General features: G+C 54.6%; 1 protein-coding gene across 26 annotated transcripts in view; it reads right to left on the reverse strand.

The window, feature by feature from the left end:
• Positions 1 to 9423, reverse strand: part of Cacna1g (calcium voltage-gated channel subunit alpha1 G) — a 64323-nt gene extending 54900 nt beyond the window's left edge. For 25 of the 26 annotated variants that reach the window (XM_051201909.1, XM_051200359.1, XM_051201873.1 and 22 more), the window contains exons 1-3: positions 1488 to 1647; positions 1190 to 1323; positions 762 to 859 (exon numbers count right to left, since the gene is read on the reverse strand). In XM_051201909.1, coding sequence (XP_051057866.1) covers positions 762 to 859; positions 1190 to 1323; positions 1488 to 1580 — 325 coding nt within the window. In that variant the 5' untranslated portion in view covers positions 1581 to 1647. Of the gene's footprint in view, positions 1 to 761; positions 860 to 1189; positions 1324 to 1487; positions 1648 to 8413 lie in introns of those variants that run through there. The other variant, XM_051202054.1, reaches the window with a different exon arrangement.
• Between the last annotated feature and the right edge of the window lie 3735 nt (positions 9424 to 13158).

Below are 13158 nucleotides of genomic sequence, written 5' to 3' on the forward strand. Positions count from 1 at the left end.
CACCCCCCCCAACACACACACTCAGCAGCTCTGCCCTCCCAGAGGTAACGGAATCTTTCCCTCTCTCTCTCTCTCTCTCTCTCTCTCTCTCTCTCTCTCTCTCTCTCTCTCACACACACACACACACACACACACACACACACACAAGCTACTGCAGCATCAGGCAAACAGGCAGGCACAGCACCCCCTCCTAAGCCCCAGTGGGGACCATCTACAGCTTGTGTAGGTTGAGGAATTGCAAAGGGGGCCTGCAAAGGGGGAGGGGCAGGATGTCAGGGGAGCTGGAGCTGCCAAACCTTTGCTGGCTCCAGAAACCAATGCGGTTTAATTTAGATAATGGTCTCAGCAGTCACTGCAAGAGTTGGGGGGGGGGGAAGGCAACCACAGCCGAAGGGTAAGGCGTGGAGTGGCCTTGTCTTGAGAGAAGTGGTGTTTAGTGCCAGTATGGTCGCACCAATGAAGACCAAAGGACCATTAACAATTTGTGTCCCCTCTTGCTGGTCTGATGGTCTCTCCACCCTTATTCCCCTGAAAAGGGGGTCATCTGAGGTGTTTCTAAGATTCTGGCCCAAAGCCTTGCTGAAGTGGGGTGGAGGTTTTCCCAGATAGCTTTCCTAGTGATACCACCAGGGTGAGAGGCTCTGACTGGTTCCCTACTGTGCCAGTCTCTGCCTCAGCTTCAAATAGTCAGGTCATGATGCATGTGCCACATTTCCTCTGAGGGCCCTCTGTCCAGGGGTGAGGGCTAAGGGGTCACTCACTGGGCACCCGGTTAATGGCCCTGAGCGGTCGCAGCACACGGACTGTCCTGACTGCGGAGAAGCTGACGTTCTGCAGGTCCAGCGAATACTCCAGCATCCTGTGGGGAGGGGCCGGGAAGGAGGCCCTTTGAGTTTGAGGCCAACTCCACATGGAAGAGGCCAGTGAAGAATCCTGCTGTGAGGTGTCAGGATGACTTAGGGCTCTTCCCTCTCCTCCACCAAGGGAAGCTGAAGATCAGCTCTCTGTCTAGGGGGCATGGACTCCCCCAGGCAATGGCAGTCTCCTCAGAGGGGAGCAGCCCCAAAAGCAACACTGTGGGATTCAGAGGACAGACCAGAGCACTGCAAGCAGGCAGTGTTGGCAGAGTGGACAGCCAGACGGGCAGGAGACCTGCCCAATGCTCTCCCACCCTAACCCAAGCCCTCACCCAGCAATGACAATGAAAAAGTCAAGCCGATTCCAAGTGTCTCCCAGGTAACATTTCTTCCCAAAGATGCCCAAGGCCACCATCTTCACCACCATTTCCACAGCAAAGAAGGCAAAGATGAAGTCATCGAAGGCCTAAAGTGGAGAGGAGAGGCTGCTGAAACTGAGGGGAGTGGGGCTCACACCCTGCCCACCAGCTGGATCGGGATTTCTGGCCGGACAGAATTCAGGGCTTTAAAATGCAAGAACCACTCACCCCTTCCTCTAACACAGACAGACAGAAACATACACACACTCACCTGCAAGATCCGGCAGCGCTGGGAGTCGCAGGCAATGTCTTCACATGGCCTGAACATACCCAGAGTCACACAGTTGAGCAGAATGACCAACATGCTGATGCGCTCGAACCAGGTATCAGGTGTCAAGGAAGCAGTTACCTAAAGTGAGTTGAAGGTGCCTCCCATGCTACACCTAACACTTGCTACCTGTCAATTAACCTTCCAATGCCTTTGGAAACACGGGAGCGAGATGGAAGGAGTCAGGCCTACCATGGTCATTTTATCTCTCCAGCCCCATCTTCCTCATTTGTAAGGTAGAGGAAGCCATAAATACCCTGACTATTTGCACAAGCCATGTAGGGAATAGGATTGATTGTGCTTGTGGAAATGCCAGGCTCTGTGAGTTTGCTGCGAATCCGAGCCTCCTCTCCCCACCACACTGGGTAGATGTGAGAAGCAAGTGAGATAATGTATGCGAATGTGTTACACAAACCTACAGTCGGATTAAGCCTGCCTTACAGTTTACCACGCACTTTCACACAATGCCACGATTGCTGCTCACAACAGCCTCATGAAGCATCCAGGGTGGATCATTTTATTCCCCACAACCCAAGGACAGCAAGACCCAGAGAGCTGAAGCCAAGTCATATGCCAAAGTTGCTCAAGAAGCCAAGATGAGATTGAGGCTTCCAAGCTCATGGTCTAGTCCATTATCTTCCCTGCACTACAACTACTCAGGCAGGCAGGGACTCAGGATAGCCCCGGTACCAGAAGGAAAGCCCACACTGCAGCCCTACTCTCCTTTCCACTTCACAGGAACCCAAGGCTCTCTCTCCAACCACCAGCTCCCTGGCTTCTCCAAGTCCTCAGCCTTTAGTCACATTCATGCCTTTTGCATTCAAGACCCATGCCAGACCCTGCACTCAGTACAAGCTTCAGCTTGATACAAGTGGCTTGGCTACTACTGCCACACCCCTTGTACCTTCTAACCCAGACCCAAGAAGCTAGGAGCAGAGGGATTTCTGCATGGTGAGTTCTGTTGAGAGGTTTGGTTCACCATTGGCATGAGGACCTACAAGATGGCCTCCAAATAAAAAAGGTTCCAGGACCCCACAGATGAGCAACCAGACAGCCTAGCTTCCTCGTAGAAAAATAGGAGCGAGGCAGAAAGAGCCAAGAAACTAGACAAGCAGAGTCTAAGAAGGAAAGAGGAAGGGCTGAGGCAACCTGCTGCCCGTCCTGCCAGTCCACTCAGGGCCCTTCCCGTTTTAGCCTTGCTTATGGAATGAGAAGGCGCCCGCCAAGCATGAAGAGACAATCAGCAAGATTCAGAGACCCACACACCATCCTCCCAGTTGGCCTCCACCACGGTGTTGAGCCTCCAACACTTGACTTCTCCCTCAACCACCTTGAAGCCCTTCCCATTCCCGTCAGTCAGCAGGTCCTTTTCTCTTGGGTGCACATCAGTGTCACCACCTGTGCCGAGCACCCTAGAAGTCCTAAGGCATTTCAGTTTTCCTAATATCCATGCCTTTTTTAAAAAATGACAGTAAGAAAACAAAATAAAATCCTAGGTTTGAAGCGGGGGTGGGGGAGTAGGTGATAGGGGGAAATGAAAGTGTTTCTATGGGGCTGTTCTCCTGAGTGTAGCCAAGGGATCTCTCTCCAGAATGGGGGTCAGCCAGGGGTCACTCTGGAAAACAGAGAGACAGGGAGGAAGCCACCACTTGGAAGGGAAAGGACACAATTATCCTTAATAACTGGTCTGTGCTCTCCAAGCTAGCCCACTCCTCTCTGTGGGAGAAGCAGCACCTAGGAGGAGCCCATGAGAACATTGGTGGGGACTGGGGCTCCAGGATACTTATTTGGATATCTAATTAATGGTAGTGACTCCACCAAGTTAAGTCATCCATGTGCTTGGCTTGGCAGGTAGGGATACTCTGCTACATCCTTAACAGTAGCCACACTCCAGAGCCCTGTGTAAGATGTAGTCCATAGCAGATGAGAAGTGCACAGGAAGAATGAATGGATGGGTGAATGAATGGATGGACTAATGTATCAATCAGTCATCTGCCAATCTAGAAACCAGATGTGCCTCCCCATTCATGGTTTCCTGATGTTTCCCTCGGCTCAGACAAATCAATTACAGTGATGTGAGGCATAACCAAGTTGACCCCACAGAGGAGATGGCCCCTTCTTCTGTTTCTACTTTGTATAGGCCCAGACTGGGGCCTCTGACTATCAAAATCTGCCCCCAGACAAGCCCACCTCAGGCGTCTAACCAAAATTCCCTTCTCCAGGACCCTTGGCAATCTAGCCTGCACCCTACTCCACCTCCTCCTTCACTGTAGATAAGTATGAAGGGACTGGCAAATCTAGAATAATTTAAATAGAGTGATATCTAAGAGGGTCTTTCACCCTTCTCAGGGTGGGGCTTGTTTCCTTGGAAACATGGCAGTATGTCACTGTGATGTTCTTCTGTTGCCATAACAACAGGAGAATGTGTCACCAGGTGGTGTCGATTTGTTGCCATGGTGATTAAAGAGACACCCCCCCCCCGTTATACATACTCTCCCCTTACCCGGACTACTCTCTTGTTCTCATGCAAGGAAAGAGAAGCAGGGAGACCCACAGGTTATCAGGTTGGGGGGAAACCATGTGACAGATCCCCATGGTAACCAAGGGAACGGGGGACAGTGGTTGCCATAGTGACTATGAGAGACCTGTGCAGTCACATGTCTACTGTTGCTATGGTGACTGTCCGGGCTGGAGTGGATCCCAAAGGGTGGGAGCAGGAGAGGGGAGGATCTTTCTCCTCCCCACAGCCCACCATCAAAGACAGAGAAAAAGAGGATGGCAGAAGAGGACCTCTCTACCATCCCTCCCCCTCCTCTCCTTCCTGGGAAAGGGAAATAGAGCATGTTATATCCACAAATGAGTCTTCGCCATAGGTTTTTATCTAGACACAGCTTTTACTAGCCTGGCAACTATAGATATAAGGCCCTGGGCCTGGGGTGTGAACCCAGACAGCAAGCAGACCTTTAGCTGCCTCCCTCCCTCCCTTCCAGAAGTCTGGAAATGTGAGACTAAGGAACATTGAGGAGGAAATTGGCCTGAACCCAAAAATTCTGGCCTTCTCTAGTAAGAGTTAGGGGGTGGGGGGCTAGGTTCTTGCTTCACCCACCCCACAGAGAGGTTGATGGTCTATGGGATCCAATGCTTCTTAGGGATGAAGAAGATTCAGGGGTTCAGTCTGATGGCCTGTGCCCATGGGGTTTTTCCCCTTTCAGGAAGGGGGATTCCCCAACAGAGGCCCCCCTCCCTCTAACTAGCCTGTTTCCCTGTGCCCCAGCTCCGGTGTGTGGGTGTGTGGGGAGAGAGGTTTCCAACTAAACTGAAAACTGAACCCTGCCCGAAAGGCAGCCAGCCCCACCCAGAGACAGAGACAGGAGACACAGAGACACAAGAGAGAGGGCCACTGGAATCTTTGGGAGGGAAATAGGCCAGAAATCTGATTCAAATGTCTGTGACTCTGTGTGTGTGTGTGTGTGTGTGTGTGTGTGTGTGTGTGTGTGTCTCGACATCCCGACTAAGGCAGGCAGGGTGGGGTGAGAGCTGGGGCGGGAGCAGGAGAGGGGGGCAGGGTGGAGGGGTAATCCCAGGAATGGCTCCAACTGGCACTAGGGGTGAAGGGGAGTCCCCCAGCAGTGCAGCAGAGTGTGTGCAAAGGAGTCAATGTGACCCAGAAGGAAGGAGGATCTGGGACAGATTGCCAAAGATCCTCTGTCCCCCAGTTCCACTGAATTCTCTGCTCTAGCCCTTCTCCCAGAATCTACTCTAGATGGTCTAGGGTTTGGAAATGGGACAAGGGTGCATATGATATTCAAACAACCCACACACACACACACAAAACACATACACACTTCCTCTGAGAATAGAGAATCCTCTGGGAAGAATAGGAAGACTTGGGGCATTGGGACAATGGCAAGGAAGACTACAGAAATTCCTAGGGCCTCCTCCCTTCTAGAGGCACACACTCAGACACACACGGCCCCACACTCTCATTCACTTCTGGAAGCCATTAGGACTCCTGCCTCTCAGGCCTCCCCCTTCTCCTCCCCCCAACTCCTGGCAGGCTCCCCTCTCCTTCCCTGGCCCCCCTCCCTCCCCTCCTCTCTCGGCATCCCAAATGCCAGCCTGTGATTTCCAAATGAGAAAAAGCTGTGCTGGGCTCTGAGCTTGGAGAAACTCCTACACAAACTTCCAGATGTGACACAACAGCCCGAGAGGGAATGCTCAGGAACTCCTTCCCGGGAGGGGAAACGCACGCCCTCACACTGTAAGAAACACACTGCAAAGGCCAGCATTCCCTGTAACCTGGGCCTGCCAGGGGGCTGGTTGGGGCCCATGTCCCTGCTCTCCCAGTATAGGAACATATACTTTTGTGTACCTTCTTCCTCTTATTGTCCTTCCTCTATCCCCTCAATACACACACACACACACACATACACACACACACACACACACACACACACACTTTTACCTGAGTCTAGCTCTCCACTCTAGGAAATCTGACCTCTTAATGAGGCTGCAAGAGGAAGGGGCCAAGAAAAGTACAGTAAGAAAAAATGGAAAAATGGCTAACTAGCCTTGGTTAACTGGGGGCGGGGGGAGTAAGACTGTCCTCAAGTCCCTCATGACCAACGTCTTCATGACCTACATTGGGGACTCCTGCAGCCAACAGAAGCCTCGCAGAAACCAAAAAGAGGGGGAGGGGGAGGGGAAAGCTACAGGAGCAGTTCAGGGTCCCTCTCTGGCAGTGGAAATACCGTTGCCCTTGTCACTTGGATAGGATTGGAAGTGGAATATGGGGGGACACGGTCCAGGCAGCCCCCTTTACCAAGAAATTGTTCTCAGCATACCCTCTGTTGCCCTGCTAGCTGGTCTAGATATAGGGACACAGGATCTACACACCCAAGACCACCACCCCCAGACTGGGCCTGCTCCCCTAACTTCGAAATTAACCCATGACTCCCACCTCTCTTCCCTCTTACAAGCCTGGCCACTCTCTCCTTCCAGGAAAGCATTTACCTCAGGATCTTCCACCTGGAGATAGAGCCAGTGAGGAGAGACACTTGCCAAATGGTCTGTTTTTAGGGGGCATGGGAAGCGAGAAGAGACAAAATCTTCCAGTCACCCCAGGATCCCTGAGGAAGTGAAGATAGGCACTGCTGGTGTTTTCCCATTCATGGTGTGGTTGGGACTGGGGGGTAGGGGAGTTCTTTTCCCATTGCTATCTCGGCCATGGAGAAGTGGACCTTAGGATGGAGGCTCCCAATTCAAGATGTATCTGTTAGCAGTTAAGAGACCACAGACCTCAGAGCCCTTTGCTCTCCTTTCTTTAACTCAGAGAGAAAGGAAGAAAGGCGCAAAGTATTAGGAGGGATGACTAGGGGAGCGCCTCAAAGACTAGAGTGTAGAGCAGGGGTGGGGGACGCAAGCTTACATCCTGCTTTGCGCACTACAGGCAGCGCGCTGCGGAGTGAGGGCGGCACCAGGCTTCCCACTGCCCCTGTTCTGCAAAGCAGAGCCCGCTTTGGGCTCTCAGGGGCAACAGCGTAGAACTGGGGTCTCTCACCCTGAGTCCCAGAGAAGCTCTGGGCTGGAAGGGGAGAGCCAAAAGGGGCTTTCGTCACTGGGATATTAGTACAGCCAGGCCCCACCTTTCTGGTACCCCAGAGCTGTGTGTCAGTCAAGCCGATGCTTTGTGCTAAGGGTTTTAGAGGGGCAGGGGCTCCCTGACCGCTCCAGGCTAGGCAGAGGTGAGGGTGAGGAGGCGAATTCATCTGCCTGGAATGTGGGGCATGCACTTCCAAAACCCAGCCACAGAGTAGGCTTGGGGTGCCCAACCTCAGTCCTCCTTAGCGAACACACTGACAGTCTCTTGGTCCCCCCCACCCCAACACTTTCAGAGGACTGCAGTTTCCCATACCTGGTCTGCCATCAGCTGGAACACTCTGATTTGTGAAAGGGGAGGCGTAGTGTGTGAACGAGCTTAATCCCATCCCCCACTTGCCGGAGCTCTTGTCAGCCCCCCACGGGGGGGGGGCGCGACACAGCACAAAACTCCTCAACCCAACCTTAGGCACCCGGTATCAGATAAAGAATTGAGGTGGGGAGGGCGCTGGCCGCATTGGGCTCTCTCTGAAAGGGGCTCCGGTCCAGCTCTGGGGGCAGACAGCTCCCCCTTCACCACATCTTGTTCTCATTCTGCACCCTGACATCAGCCGCCGCCGAAATCTCCTTGTTGTGCCTCCAACCCGCGGATTGGGAGAGGGGGGAGACAGAACCTGCCCCCCCCAGTTTCCCGCTAGGTCAGTAAAAACCTCAGCCTTAAGGACCCTAGAATCCGCCGCAAACTTTGGGGCGGGGGCATAAGGAAACCCCAGGAGATTGCGGTCTCCCCTCCTCCGTCCCCGCAGCTTCCTTTCCACCCCTGCCCCCAAACTCGAAAACCAAACCCAGATCGCTAACCCGCGGCGGGCGAGCTGGAGGAGTAGAAAGCCCAGGCTCCTGAATCTGCCCACATCTGAAGGATGACGACCCTCCTCTGCCCACATCTGTAGAGCACCAGCTGCGTACCAGAGGGTCGCGTCTCCTCTCTTTTTCTAGCTTGGATTTCAATCCTCCATCCCCCCCTCACCCCCGCCCAAGGAAGACTGAGGTGTGTGTATTCGGAGGTGGGGATCGTAGGGGGTACCCACCAGACCTGCTCCAGTCTCCGCTTGTATTCGGACGCCCCCTCCCCTCCTCAGCAGTCCCCTTCTCAACTGTCCACAGTACAGGCTCACTTCTCCAACTCACCTGGCTTTCGGTCCCCTCTGGCAACACGACCCGCCCCCCTGTGGACCCCCTAGTCCGGCCCATCGCGGTGCCCCGAAGGATATGGGTTACAGACCGTGCGGAGACACCAGCTCCGCGGGCGGCTGTCCTGGCTCAAGTAGAAGAAAACCACCGGGGCCAACGCCGGGTACGGTAGCCCCTCCGCCTCGGAGTCCGCGCTGCCCGGGTCCTTTTCCGTCGACCCCGGCCCCTGCCGGCCCCCGGCCCCGGACAGGTCGTTGAGCCGCGAGAAGCTCCGGGGCTGTCCCGACTCCTCGGCGCCCGCTCCATCCTCCTCCTCGTCCATCCTCTGGCCAGCCGGGGCCCCGGGGGGTCCGAAGAGGGGCGAGCGGCGCCCCTCAGAGGAGGTGTCCTCACGCAACCGGGGGACCCCGGCGGGGGAGCATATGGGGGGCTCTAGAGAGCTTGCTGAGCCCCCAGGCGGGCCAGTTCAGCCCTGTTCCCCCTGCCCGCAGGGGCATGCTGCCCGCGGGGCGCCGGGTCGCAGGGAAGCCCCGCCTGGCGAGAGTCCCGCTTCTCCTGGGTTCCCGGGGGCTCCCTGACTAGCCGGCCGGCTTCCCCTCACTTTGTTCCGGCTTCTTCGCTTTGCGCCCAGGCTCCGGTTGCCCGAGTCGGCGCTACCTTTGGCGAAGCAGCCCCCGAGAGAGGGAGGAAGAAAGGGGCCACCCGGTAGAGGGCAAGGGTCCGGGGAGGGGCGACCCCTCTTCCCTCGGCGCAGCTGGAGCAGGATCTAAGGGGTCGGCATCGTCCCGGCTCCGCGCCAGAGGCAGCCGGGGGGAGGGGAGGAGGGATCTCTTTGGGGGTGGGTTTGGAGGGGGTGGGGGCCGGCTCCTTCCTCCGCCCCGCGGCGGGCTAGAGGACCGGGAGGGGCGGGGAGACGGTGGGGGGCCGTCCCGGGCGGGGGTGGAGGCGGAGATGTCGCCGCCGCCGCCGCCGCCGCCGTGGCTGCCGTTGCCGTAGCTGTCGCCGGCGCCACTGCCTCCTCCTCCGGCCGAGACGCGGAGCGAGCGAGCGAAAGCGGCGGCGAGCAGCCGGGCGCACACCACAGCTGGATCCCTCACTCCAACTTCAAGCCTCGGCCCCGCCTCTCCCCAGCTAACCTCACAGCCAATAGCCGTGCGTCACCGGTCCAGAGCCTCCCTTCTATTGGTCAGCCACAGTGCCAGTGCGGGAGGGGGCACCGAGGGAGAGAACCACAGCTGGAATCTGGTTCCCACCCCAAAACCAGGACCGCCTTTCTCCCCTCCTCTTGCCCCTAGGTTCGCTCCCGAAACCTGGGGCCAATCAGACAGTTACCTAGACCGAACCCACTTTCTTATTGGTCTCTGGGGTCTTTGGGACTCCCCTGGAGGGAGCCTCTAGAAATCAAAGTATTTGGCATCCAGTCCTGGGGTAGCCGTATTCAGAACCCCCGAATTGGACAGCAGCCAGAAGGCAGAACTTAGCTCTAAACAGGGCTGGAAAAGAAGTGGGACAGGAGTTAGGCATGCTACCGGGGTCCCACAGCGAAATTCGACTCTTCATCTAGCTAATCACCCACCCTGCGCTTGAACCCCGAGCCAGACTGGGGAAAGGGGAAAAAAAGTGGAACTCCCGGAGTTTCAGGCTGGAAGGTGACTATTTGAGAGAAATAGGTGAAGCTAGAAAGGTACAGGTGGATGTGGTTCGAAAGTGTCCTCCACCAGCCTCTTAGGCTTACTGGTCCACATCCCTGACGTTGACTCTGGCCTAACCCTAATCCTTCTCGCTGAAGCTCTGAGTGAGACCCATGACATCTCGTTGATGCTCTGAGCGTCATCTCCTGCTTCTAGAGATCATTGCGGGGTGGGGACTCCTCTCAGGGGTTTTATGCTGGAAAAGCGCAGCCCCAAGGATCAACACCAAACAGCAGAACCTGTTTCACCTGCAGCCCTAAAGTGGAGACTAACTGCGAAGGCCACTGTGAGCCTCGAGTTTTGTGGAAGGAAATGGCATTTAGAGCTAAGCTTTACCAACTTCATCCTGCAAAGCTCCACCATGTGCCTCAGTTTCTCCCTTTTTTCAGATTCCCAAAATATGGCTTAACGGAAGTCTGTCTGAGAGATAAATGGTCCGCAGTTACTCTCCTCCGCCACTCTTCTGGGAGTGGTGCTTGTGGTTGTGTGCTTTCCAGGCGCGTACACGCAAGCCGAGACCCCGGCCTTCATCCCGCCCCATCTCAGTCGGTTCTAGCTCACACCGTTGGTGCCTACAAAAGGCTGTGGGTGCCAGAGAGCCAAGTGCCACCAGAGTTCTGAACGTGAGAGGGAGATGGGGAAGCGTTGAGGTTAGAAGCGGGGAAACATCTGCACAATCTGCGTAGGGTGTATACGACGGAACCGACAGGATCCGTAGTCCCGGAAGACTCAGGAAAGCACAAGCCACTGCGGAAAAGCTGAGGAAGGGACCGGATCACCTCCTGCAGCCCCTGATTCCCAGGTAAAGCTGCACCACCCACGTATCCTCCAGAGACCTCTTGGCACCTCGACACGGGTTTGGGGCCGTCACAGCCCCCACTCGGGCCAGTTGCCAAGGTGGGGTGAAGAGGGCAGAGCTGCTGCTGCGCTGTCACCTTCCTGGTTGCCCTTTCGCCAGATCCAGCATTGAGTTGTGCAAATGAGGCCAGGCCTATTTGCATTTCATGCTAATGAGCAGATCCCCTAAGTGTCTATTTCTCCTGGAGGGAGTCTCTGCTCTCATTCTGAGTGTGAGGAGCCGATCTTGAACTCAGGGCCCTCTTCTGGGAGAGGGGAGCTATTTATGGCTTGCTCTTACAACCTGACAACTCCTTTCTCCCTCCTGTATGTTCTTAGTCTAGCAGATGGTCTTATCCTTCGGCCACCATCTTGAAGCCCTGGGTTGGCAGCTAGAGGTATGGACTCTCACAACCCGTCTCTGAGAATAATACATCGGGCCAGAAGCTTGCCCAGCCCCACAGTTCTCAGTGGTCAGAAGCTCCACATCATCTTTGGAGTGCTCTGTTGAGGAATGTATTAAGAGACAAACAGACGCCAGCTGGAGAAAATGAGACCTACTTCCCTGGGTTTGTAAGTGGGGAAGGTCTGCCATCTAGGACAGCCTAGGGCATCAGGGGACCCTATCTGCTACCTGAGTGGTGGAAAGGAGGAGGAAAGCAAGAAAAGATAGGAAGCCTTTCATGTTAATGCCCCAAGTCTCAGCTCTGGCACTACCCCTTCCTACTGGCACCACCCCTTCCTACTGGACTTCTTTCTGGAGATTTATTATTTTTAATATGCATTGGTGTTTGACCTGCATGTCTATCTGGGGGAATCCGATACACTGGAACTTGAGTTATAGACAGTTGTGAGTTGCCATGTGGGTGCTGGGAATTGAACCCAGGTCCTCTGGAAGAGAAGCCAATGTTCATAACCACTGAGCCATCTCCCCAGCCTTCTCTTTCTGGAAGGGTCTTAACAGTAGAAAGGTTCTGAGGACACAGTGCTAAATCAGTCAAAGGTGGGAAACATCACAGTCTAGGCAGAAGTCTAGGCAGAGACGATGAGTGTAGACTTATTTCTGCCCCTAGGCTGTGTTCCTTGAGCCAAGCCCTAGCCTAAAGTTTGACACATACATAGCAGGCACCTAATGAATTTTAGATGAATGACCCCAAAGCAGGAAGTGGAGGAGGGGAACAAAAAGCTCTTTAATGAGCCTGGTGGTGATGGTGCACACCTTTAATCCCAGCACTCAGGAGACAGAGGCAGGTGGATCTCTGTGAGTTCAAGGCCAGCCTGGTCTACAGAGCAAGTTCCAGGACAGCCAAGGCTACACAGAGAAACAGCTCCTTTGTTTGTGCCTTGGTTTTCCTACCAAGCTAGACCTATCTGTTCCAAACTCTCTTCTGAGTTTGCTAGAGTGCCCATACGTGCCTTGCTTTCAAGCCCCTCCAGGCCCCTGCAGCTTCTGGTCTTTGCACCTCCCCTGCTGCATACTGCTTCCCTTAAGAATAAAATCGATCACCCATCTGTGGTATTCTTTACTCAGGGATGCTGCAAGTATCCTATTTGGTCACCTCCACATCTCTGAGAATTAAATGGGACCCCCATTCCTCAGTTAAAGAGTCTGGGGCTCAGGGAAATGAAATGACAACTCCCAAACTATAACTTCATGTGTGTTGTAACCCTAGGTCACAGCTGCCCCAGCAGAGTCCTGCTGACAGAAGAGGGGGGAATGGGGAGGGGAGTAAGGTGGCACTTGCCAAGAAAGAAGAAGAGATGTTGTGGGACTTTTAAATCAACTTCACACCCAGTAAAGGTAATGTTCAGCCTGTGCTTGAAAAACCCAGCCTTCGTGGGAGAAATGAGTTCTTCCTCTGAATCTATTTACAAGATGCCATAACCCTGTGCCGGCCTGATAGCAGAAGGGAAATGAGAGATGCAAAAGGAAGGCAGGGTGGAGGGGAAACATAAATGCACTCTCCTTCATAGCCAAGCTTCCAACTCCTGGTAGAAAGAAACCTCAGTGGTCTTTGTTGTCATTCTGAAGACCCCAGGGAGAACCTGGTATTCTCAGGGGTGTCAGGCTAGACTCCTACCATCTCTGGCCCTCCAATAGTTAGCCCTGGAAAGCTAAAGGTTCCTGCTTCACCATCTCATTCATGAGGGTTGCCGGGACCACAGTGGCAAGAAGACTACATGAACCGCCTAGGTTGCTCCAAATCCAGTGCTGGGGCTGCCAAAAAAGGCCACCTGTGTCTCACCATGTATTTTCCCTTCCTGCTGCCCCCAAGGCAGGCTCCACGTGTCGTGTC

This window comes from Phodopus roborovskii, unplaced genomic scaffold, assembly GCF_943737965.1.
Source record: "Phodopus roborovskii unplaced genomic scaffold, PHOROB, whole genome shotgun sequence".
Classification (NCBI taxonomy): Eukaryota; Metazoa; Chordata; class Mammalia; order Rodentia; family Cricetidae; genus Phodopus; species Phodopus roborovskii.